Source organism: Quercus lobata, chromosome 1 (assembly GCF_001633185.2).
Source record: "Quercus lobata isolate SW786 chromosome 1, ValleyOak3.0 Primary Assembly, whole genome shotgun sequence".
Classification (NCBI taxonomy): Eukaryota; Viridiplantae; Streptophyta; class Magnoliopsida; order Fagales; family Fagaceae; genus Quercus; species Quercus lobata.
This window is the reverse complement of record NC_044904.1, coordinates 24,705,406-24,716,092: the sequence shown is the minus strand read 5'-3', so window position 1 is coordinate 24,716,092 and position 10,687 is coordinate 24,705,406. Positions and strand designations below refer to the sequence as shown.

Sequence of the window (10,687 nt, the reverse complement as noted above, 5' to 3'; positions counted from 1 at the left end):
ATTGTTCCCGGCAAGGCATTTTTCCCCCAAGACCAAGGAAGGATTTCAAGATGCAGGAACTGGAAGTACAAATGGGGGGGTGAATGTGGCGTTCAAGGAGCCGGTACACAAGATCATAGACTGGATCAAGAATGAATCGTTCTTCAGGTAGCCGAACAAGATTGGGGGGGGGGGGGGGACCTATCGCGAAGGAATCAAAATTTGTATTACACATATCACAGGGATAAGGGGCACATGACCGAGCAGTGCTGGGTATTGAAAGATCACCTAGGGCAACTGGTGAAGGCATGATATTTGAAAGAGTTCGTAGTAGACTCCGAAAACCGAGATGTTGGTCATGGCGCCCAGCAAAAAGGGAACCCTCTCCTGCCGCCATTAGGGGTGATTGAGGTCATCCATACTACCCCGAGGGGTGCAATAATAACTAGAAGAGGGTGTTGACTGTGGCACCTAAAGAAAATTTCTCGGTAAAACCGCCTTTCGAAAAGAGGATAAAAGTTGGCCGAGTGCCTATCTCTTTTAACGAGGAAGATATGGAGGGAACAATTCAACCGCACGATGATGCGTTAATAGTAACGGCACAGATAAGCGGCTTCTTAGTGAAAAATGGTGATGATAGACCAAGGAAGCGGAGCCAATGTAATGTACCTGGACCTGTTCGAAGGGCTCGGATTAAAAAATCAGGACTTGATAAAGTATGATACACCGTTGGTCTTGTTTGATGGAAGGGTGGTGATTCTCAAGAGACAAATTTCCCTTCCTGTAAATATGGAAGGTAAGGAAGTTATGGTGATCTTCATAGTAGTCAGATCATTCTCCCCATACATGGCAATCCTTGGAAGGCCATGGATCCATGCAATGGGAACAACTCCATCCACCTTGCAGGTGAAAGTCAAATTTCCTACCGAACAGGGCGTTGCCGTAGTACAAGGAAACCAGCAAGTGGCCAGGCAATGCCTAGTTGCCACAGTCAGTTGGAAGGGTAAGCAGGCCGAACAGAAGGAAACCACCGAGGAGGCATCTTTATAACAATTACAGAAACTCCGAGAGGAAGTGGGGGCTAGTTGTGCTGAGAAGCTGGTGAAGGTCAGTCAAAATCTTACCAGATATTGATAAGTATTTTCAAATAGGGACGAGCATGAAGTGTCATGATAAGGTAGAGATATTGTTATTCCTTATGCAGAATGTGGATGTTTTTGCATGGAGTCCGTATGAAGTGCCCGGGGTGGACCCTGAGTTCATTGTCCATAAGTTTAACGTGGACCCATCATTCCCCCCAAAGAAGCAGAAGCCATGAAGAGCGGCTAAGAAGCATGTTGATGCGATAAAATTGGAAGTCCAAAGGCTGAAGAAAGCTGGGGTGATAAGGGAGATCTTCTTCCCAGAGCGGCTAGCAAATACCATGGTAGTGAAGAAGAAGAAGAATGGCAAGTGTAGAGTGTGTGTGGATTTCATGAACTTAAACCGGGCATGTCCGAAAGATTCGTTCCCTATGCTGAAGATCGACCAATTGGTAGATGTCACATACGAACACCTGAGGATGAGCTTTTTTGACGCCTTTTAGGGGTACCATCAGATTGCCCTAGTACTTGAGGACCAAGAAAAGACAGCATTCATCTCCCCGGATGCTAACTATCACTACAATATGATGCATTTGGATTGAAGAACGTCGGGGCCATGTACCAACGGATGATGGAGAGGATGTTCCGAGATAAAATAGGGCGTATGGTAGAAGTATACATCGATGATATGGTGGTAAAGAGTAAACAGGAAGCAGGGCATGTAGAAGATCTTCAGGGAGTGTTTGAAGTACTTCGACAACATATGTTGCACCTAAATGCTGAAAAGTGCACTTTTGGTGTGGGGGTCGGTAAGTTTCTGGGGTATCTGATCACTAATCGGGGAATAGAGGCCAACCCCGATCAGATCGAAGCCGTGAATCGTCTCAGACCGCCGAGCAGTCCAAAAGAAGTGCAAGTACTGACTGAGATGTTAGCCGCGCTTAACCGGTTCATTTCCAAATTTGCTGACCGCTGTAGACCATTCTATCAGCTTTTGAAGAAGTGGAAGGGATTTCAAGGGAATGAGGAGTGCAACAGGGCCTTTTGTGATTTGAAGGATTATCTGATGCAAGCATCCATGTTAATGGCCCCGGATTCTGGGGAGAATTTATTCATGTACCCCTCAGTATCCGACCATGCCGTTAGCGCCGTGCTGTTAAGAGACCAAGGAATATAGCAACCAGTGTATTACATCAGCAAAACCCTGGTCGATGCCGAGATAAGATACCTACCCTTAGAGAAGCTGGTGTTAGCCTTGGTGCACGCTACGAGGAAGCTGTCGCATTATTTTCAGGCTTACACTGTGTTTGTCCTGACCGAATATCCATTACAGTCATTGTTGAAGAGGTCGGACTTCATGGGTCGAATAGCCAAATGGGGTGGCTAGGTTCCTTTGACATACGGTACAGGTCGCGAAGTTCGATAAAGGGCCAGGTCCTTGCTGATTTTATGGCAGAGTGTTAGTTTTTAGACCCCTTAAAACCACAAACGGATTAACCTAGGTAATTAGCCAAGTGATTACTTAGTCAAATTAACAAATCGAGGTTATCACAATCAAACAATCATATCATGCATAGTAGTGGAAATATAAATAACATAAAGATATGATGAGTCAGGAAACCACACCGGTAAAAACCTGGGAAGGATTTAACTTAGCTATCCTCAAAGTAAACTTAAATCCACTATGAAAGAATCGAAATTTTACAATAGGATTTAGACCACTAACATCCTATTGCTACCCACTCGTAGAAATTTACTGACACGACCACGTGCAAGTTCCGAGACCACGGATTCCTTCTCTTTGGATTCTCCAGCAAGTACAAGCACACCCGCTTGTGTTTCTTTAAGCTTCTTAGTGCAACAACTGAATGATCATCAAGCTCTCAATCAAATCTCCTTCTTGATAATCCTAAGCATGTGTGAAGGCAATCACTTCTAGATCTCACAAGAGATTCACACACACAGCAAAATAGAGCAACCTAAAAAACATGGTTAGGGTTTACCTTTTATACTTAGAGCAAAATATAAAACCTAACACGTTTTAATAGGCTAGGACTGAGTTGGAAAAATCTGCAGAAAAAACATTCTACTTGAGATTCGATCGATCGAGTCAGGCTGAAAGTCACTAATACTTCTGCAGCCACTCGATTCCAACTTTACATACAACACACACACTTTGAGCAAGTCTAAACAAGACTAACAACTATTTTGATCATGGTTTGCCAACATTACACATTAGAGTTCTAAATACATTAGTTCCTAAGTTTTTAGAACCTAACACAGAGTTTTCTCCAAAAAACGACGGGAAGGTGGTCTGTCATGTAGAGAATCGCCCTTGGAAAGTGTTCGTGGATGGTGCTTCAAGTGCCACAGGGTAGGGTGTTGGAATCGTCATAATTACTTCGGAGGGAATATAGTTGGAACACTCCTTTAGATTGGGATTTAAAGCCTCTAATAATGAGGCCGAGTATGAGGCCTTCCTTGCTGGGTTGAGGACCGTTTTATGCTTGGGTGCTCGGGATGTAGAAATTTACTCTGATTCTCGACTGGTTGTTTATCAAGTCTAGGGCAACTTTGAAGCTCGGGATTCTCAGATGAAAGCCTATTTGCAGGCAGTAAAGCGAATCATTAGCAAGTTTTGTACGGTGAAGGTGGCCCAAGTTGGCCGGGCACAGAACAGACACGCCGACTCACTTGTCACGTTAGCCTCATCAATGACTGAGGAAGTTCCTCGGCTTATCAAAGTAGAGCTTATAAGGGAGTCAAGTATTAGTATGACAGATAATGCCATTATTGTCGGGGTCGACATCTCTGTGATTTTAGCAACCGGGCCATGTTGGATGGACCCGTTCATTAACTTCTTGGCAGAAGATCGAGTTCCGGACGATGAAAAAGAGGCCAAAAAAATCCGGCAACTGGCTTCCTGGTATTGGCTGCCAGCAAATCACAAGTTATACCGGAGGTCTTTTGGAGGACTATACCTTTCATGCTTACACCCTGAGAAAGTAAATGAGCTTCTGTTCGAGTTGCATAACGGGGTGTATGGTAGTCATGTAGGAGGGCGCTCATTGGTGCACCGAGCGATGACACAGGGATTTTGGTGGCCGTAAATGTAGAAAGACGCAGCCGAATATGTGCGTAAATGTGAGTAATGCCAAAAACACGCTCCCCTGATTCACTAGCCAACAGGTCATTTGAATCTTGCCAGTAGTCCATGACTGTTCGCATAATGGGGCTAGACATTCTCGGCCCATTTCCCCAGGCAATAGGCAATCGCAGGTTCGTGTTAGTGGCAGTTGACTGCTTCACAAAATGGGCAGAAGCAGAGGCTTTAGCTAATATCCGGGATGTAGACGTCATGAAATTTGTGTGGAAAAACATAGTCACCAGATTTGGGGTGTCGGACTCACTGATATCAGACAACGGGTTACAATTTGACAACAAAGTTTTTCGCGCCTTTTGTAGCGATCACAGCATCAAAAACAAGTATTCCACTTCGGCGTATCCACAGAGCAACGGCCAAGCTGAAGCAACTAACAAGGCAATCCTGAATGGGTTGAAGAGAAGATTGGACGGGACAAAGGGAAGGTGGGCAGAGGAGCTGCCTAATGTTTTATGGGTTTACCATACAACCCCCAGAAGGTCCACAGGGGAGACTTCGTTCTCTTTAACATATGGAGCAGAAGCCGTGATACCGGTCGAGGTGGACTTATGCAGTGGACGAGTTGCAAGATTTGATCCCATCCAAAACAAGGAGTTAATGGTGGAATGCTTGGATTGGTTGGAAGAGTGCCGAGAAGCAGCAACTATACGGTTGGCGGAATATCAGCAGAAACTTGCCCAATGATACAACCGAGATGTAAAAGCTAGGGAATTCAGTGCCGGAGACTTGGTGCTGAGAAAAGCCGTGGGGAACATGCGAGGCGCAAGTGTCAGGAAGTTAGCTCAAGCTTGGGAGGGATCGTACAGAGTTACTGTCATTGTGGGCGCAGAAGCATACTATTTAGAAGACCTTAATGAGTGGCCACTTCCTCGGCTATGGAATGTTCACAATCTTGAGAAGTTTTATCACTGACTATTTGTGCGTGGAAATGTAAGTCTGATTTTGTAAATCGCATTAGCCAATATGATGATGAGGTTCCTCGTTGCAGTTGTATTCAATTTTATTACTACTTATTTAGTATTGCCAGATAACGTTTTATATATATAAAATAAAATAAAATAAAAATTCCTAAGGACAGAAGCCTAATTCTCGATTCAGACATTATCACCAAACAGGTGGAAACCTTATAAAAAAATCCTAAGGATAGAAGCCTGATTCTCGGTTCGGACACTATCACTGAGCAAGTGGAATCCTTTCATTAGAAAATCCTAAGGATAGAAGCCTGATTCACGGTTCAATTACTATCATCGAGCGAGTGAAAACCTTATAAAAAATCCTAAGGACAGAAGTCTAATTCCCGGTTCGATCAATATCACCAAGTGGGTAAAAACCTTATAAAAAATCCTAAGGACAGAAGCCTGATTCTCGGTTCCATCAATATCACCGAGCAGGTGGAAACCTTATAAAAAAAATCCTAAGGACAAAAGCCTGATTCCCGGTTTGATCAATATCACTGGGCGAGTGGAAACCTTAAATAAAAAAAAAAAAATGTCCCGAGGACAGAAACTTACTCCCCATGGAAGTGGAAGTCTACCGTACATCTTCCTAAGAAGGCAAATATGTGGGGGCTTTATTTATTCTACCTTACAAATCATCCCCGACCATACATGCAAGAAGAAAAGGGGTAACAAAAAAAAAATGCAACAACACAGAACAAAGCGGTAACTAAGCATTCATGAATATAATCAAATGAAATATTCGGAAAACAAATAATCATCCCAATGAAGTCAACAGAGAAATAAAATCAATGTTTCGGCACCAAACCCGGTGACCGCATATGAGTTATACCCGGGAAATAAATCAATTGTTTAGTCACCACAACCCGGTGACATAGGCAAATTAACTAGAAGCGATAGAATATTAAAAGACAACAAAAATAAATAAAAGCAGTACTGCACTATGGTACCCAGTTCCATTTGGGCCTTGAATTCAGGCCCAACAGCGTGGCCCACATCCCCAATCTCTTTCTACCCAACCCGCACAAACTGCAGGCCCAAGTTTCATCACCTGACCCCCGCTCAGCAAATCATTCCCGAATAATAAAGAAAGACTAAGGTCCGAACACACCATAGCATGCCCGACAGCGCCTAGGGAACATCATTGCCGAGCATGCCTACTTGAGTTGGAACCAAGTTCCAAGGCCACATTCGCCACATTCCACTCCCACTTAATCATCCACTTACAACTGATGATATTGGACCCCCAATTGAACTAACTATGGCAGTAGATCTCTCCACTAATCTAAAGCTATAAATATGAGAAGAAGGAAAGGGAAAGGGTTGTTGAAAGGCTCTCAAGAAAATAGAGAGTAGAGAAAAAGTGTGATTCAGGAAGAGAGAGAGAGAGAGAAGAGCATCTACGTTGAGTCTCTGTGCCGAGAACGACCCGAAGTAGGAAATTCTAAGCCCACATTACAAGTAAGTTGTGAGCCCAAGCGAGGTTAGGCCCAATAGGCTCACCTCTGACATGCACAAAAGTGTTTATTTGCTGGTAAAATATAGTCAAACTTGTAAAAAGTAGTAAAATGTTTTACTTTTGAAAACTTGGTAAAACATTTTCTAAAAACACATAGTAGCTACCCTTCCTCCATCTAGTTGCTAGGTCATCAATCTGGTGGCTAGAGACATCGCTTCGACGACTGGTGCTGGCGGTTTAGTGTCTGGAGACTCCACTTCAATGATCGGTGTTGACGGTTTTGCAGTATGATATGCCTCACAGTTGATTGGTTCTAGTGGTTCAATGGCCGGAGATTTGCACCGCAATTGGTGTTTGAGGGTTCAATAATTGAATCTATTGTATTGTCGGTCGGTGTTGGCAGTCTAGTCATTGGAGATACCGTTTTGACAGTAATCGTCGGCAATTTGGTCTACGAAACCATCACTCTGACTGTCGGTTCTAGCTGTCCAATCATAGGAGCCACTGTTTCAACTATCGATTCCAACGATTTGGTCACTAGGCCTCTAGCACTAGTGACTTCGGTACAAAGCTATCAATTTTGGTGATTTGATTAAAAAAATTACTTATTATATCAAACACCTAAATTTTTTTTTATAAAGTCAAAAATATTTTATTTCAAAACAAACAGAATATAGACTAAAGATAAAAATAAAATGAAAATTTCAATTAATTAAGAAAAGGATAAATCAGATTTATTTTTTTGGCAAATTAACACCATTTTACTAACAATTTTGTTAGTTAGCATATTTTTTAAAATTATTTAAGAAACTAGGCCTATTTGATAATATTGTTATAGTAATGCTATATAAATATTGTGAAAATACATAAAAATAAAAAAAATATTATAAAGATATGTAAAAAAATTGTTATAAAAATACGTATTGTATTGTGTTATTTAAACAATACAATTAAACATTTCCTAGTTTTTTGCGTCAAATTTTGTGAAAAAACTCGAGTTTTTAGGCGGCAGGGGTAACGTGGAAAAAAAATCCATAGAATTCCTCCAAAGAAAACCAAAAGAAGCAATAAAAAAACTAATATTAGTAAGATTTGATAGTTGGGACGTGGGACATGGCATGGACTCTTCTTTTGTTGCTAGTGCTCTTCTTTTGCTCCTCACCCGACCTCTCACTTGGCATGGACTCTCTTCTTTTGTTTGTTCTCTACAAACATCACTCAATTTTTTTAATTAAATTTTTAACCAATATCTTAAAAATACTTGTTAGCATTTTTCGGTAAAAAATATCCAAATAATATTAATGAAACTAAGTGCCCGTTTGGTTCAACTTTTAGAGCCTAAAAGTTGCGTTTTGCAAAACGTTGGCCCAAAAATTGCGTTTGGTTATTACAAAACGCAACTTTGGGTCAAAAGTTGCGTTTTAAAAAATGCCCTGAACGCGCATCAGTTCTTATGGACCTCATCAGGTCCATTTTCCAAAAGTCCTTGGGCGTTTTGGGGTATCCGTTGGGGGTGAGCTGGCAATTACCAAATTGCCCTTCAAATGCTCATGTCTTCAAAGATCGCACAGTGCCTTCATTTCACTTTGGGTCATCTCTCTACTCTGCGCAAGCTCCTTCGTTCCTCTCATCTCCGTGCTGCTACAAGTAACAACTTTCCGCGCGTAAGTCTCTCTTTTCTTTTGTCATCTGTTGAAAATCTTCTTCCTCTTCTTCTTCTTTCTTCGTCTTCTTCAACGGGCCTTCCTCTGTAATTTTTTTTTTTTGGTCTAATCTGATCTGAGAAATGCATTTTGAAGGTAGAGTTTTGATCAACAAAACACCAAGCAACACTGATCTGTTACCAAAAATCACCAGGTACCAACATTGATCTGGAATCTTTTTTTTTTTTTTTTTACCAAGCTGAAATTTTTTTTTTTTTTTTTTTCAGATCTTGCATGCTTTGTTCTTGCTAAAGATCTATTTGTTCTCTTGCCGGGTACTGAAAAAGCTTTGTGGGTACATGCTTCGTAATTTTTTTTTTTTTTAATTTTGTGGATGCTCTGTCTTAAGTTATGCGATATCTGTTTTGGGTATTTTATTAGCATGATTTGGGTATTTTAGAAATATAAAGAATGAGAAAGAAAGAAGAGTTTTCAGAAGAAATATTAATATTTTTCATGCTGGTTGTCGTGTTTCGTTGAGTATGTGACATTCTGGAATATTGGGCTTGTTTGGTTGCTGCATGGTGAGGTGCTGATGGAGTGTGCGTGCTCTGCTATTGTGCGTGCTCTGCTGCTGATATGAGAGTGGTAGCTTGAGTTTTTTGGGTTGGTTTTTGTGGTTTTTGTTGATTATTAGTTATGTGATTTTCTGGGTTTTGAAAATTGTTATTTTGGTTTGTATGATTTGTTCTCAAGGTTAATAACCTTGGATACTGCAGTTGATTTGTTGGATTAATTATTTTTAAGATCACTATATGGAGTTGTTAAATGTTTTGGGCAGTCTCATCTTCCACTTTTTTGGATTCCCGTGTTCTCCTCTAGCCATATATATTTCCGGTTAATCTAGTTGAAGTCCACCCTAGGTAGTGATCATTATTTGTTAATTTAAGGCTTCTAGTTTAAAGGTTTTATAGTCTCTTATCTTATACTTGGGGAGAACTCATCAAAAACTAGTTATAAAACCATTATAAGACCACCTATGCTTTATGGGATTGAATGTTGAGTTATTAAGAGTAGTCTATTGCAATGAACCTGACTGCTTTTGAGGCCAATGTCCTCAATTATGGCAGTAATTTTCTGGCTATGTCTACTGACTAGTGAGTGTACAAACGGTGCACATGATGAGATTCCTCTCTAGCCCTTTCTATTTTAATGCTCAGACTAGGTAGCAATTTTTTTTTTTTTTTTGGATTTATTAGATCATGTTTGTAACTACTTCATTAGATTGGAATATTATGAATTCTATTTTTTGCATTTCTTATGGTTGTTTAACTCTATAGATGGGTAAAAACAACACTTCCAACTCCGAGGCAAAAAAAACAAGAGTAGTATGGGTAGATCCAAGTTGGACAACTACTTTTTGTAACCTTTGTGTGGAAGAGATTGAAGCTGGGAATAAGGGAATCTTTGCTGCCTTAAGTGCCAAAGGTTGGAGCAATTTGGTAATCAAATTTCGTGATGAGACCGGTCTAAACTATGATAAAGAACAATTAAAATATAGGTGGGATGTATTAAAAGCAGATTGGAGAGTGTGGGAAAAATTGAAGGGTGTTGACACAAATTTAGGTTGGGATGCAGTGAAGGGAACAATTGATGCTAGTGATGATTGGTGGGACATGAAGTTGAAGGTGAGTTGAATATTTTATTAATATGTAGCTAGTTTGAAATATTTATGTATATTATTGTAATATGAGTGAAATAACAATTACATTTTGTAGGAAGTACCCAAAGCTTCAAAATTTCGACATAAAGGTCTACAGAATCTACAACAACTTGATAGAATGTTTAGGGATGTTGCAGCAACTGGAGCAGAACTCATGTAGTACAATTTTTTTTTATATTTTTATGTAGTACAATTTAAACTTCGATCATTGGTATGTATTTTATTATCTTTTTACATTTTTATGTAGTACAATTTAAACTTGGATAATTGATGTATATTTTATCATCTTTTTACATTTTTATTTTGTACTTCATGATGATGAAAATTATTTAGATTTAATTAATATTGATAAGAAGTCATTAATGGTAATAACAAATAATTATGACACTAAAAAAGAAAAATTGCCCAAACATTATTAAAATAATACCAATAATATATATATATATATATATTTAGTAAGTATATGGAGTAGTTGATTTAAGTATGAAACAAACTCCCTTATATATACATTGTCCTTTTTGGTAATTTACCTCTCAAACTGTAACTTTTACAAGTGCTAGCCAAACACTCAACTTTTTCAAAAAGCACTTTTTAACTGCTTTTACCAAACACTCAGTTTTTTCAAAAAGCACTTTTTAACAGTTTTTACCAAACGCTCAGTTTTTTCAAAAAGCACTTTTTC

At 39.8% G+C, this 10,687-nt stretch overlaps 1 protein-coding gene across 1 annotated transcript; it reads left to right on the top strand.

Annotated features, from left to right (window-relative positions):
- Positions 1-9,622: 9,622 nt before the first annotated feature.
- LOC115951329 (L10-interacting MYB domain-containing protein-like) lies at positions 9,623-10,165 on the top strand. Its single transcript, XM_031068537.1, has 2 exons — positions 9,623-9,970; positions 10,061-10,165. The coding sequence occupies exons 1-2, from the start codon at positions 9,623-9,625 to the stop codon at positions 10,163-10,165; spliced, it is 453 nt and encodes a 150-aa protein (XP_030924397.1).
- The last annotated feature ends 522 nt before the right edge of the window (positions 10,166-10,687 follow it).

What these genes read in the sequence shown, in the direction of transcription:
- LOC115951329 (XM_031068537.1), top strand. Translation starts at nt 9,623, where the DNA reads ATGGGTAAAAACAACACTTCCAACTCCGAGGCAAAAAAAACAAGAGTA. An exon ending in GGTGGGACATGAAGTTGAAG is followed by an intron (nt 9,971 to 10,060) that starts GTGAGTTGAATA and finishes TACATTTTGTAG; the next exon opens with GAAGTACCCAAAGCTTCAAA.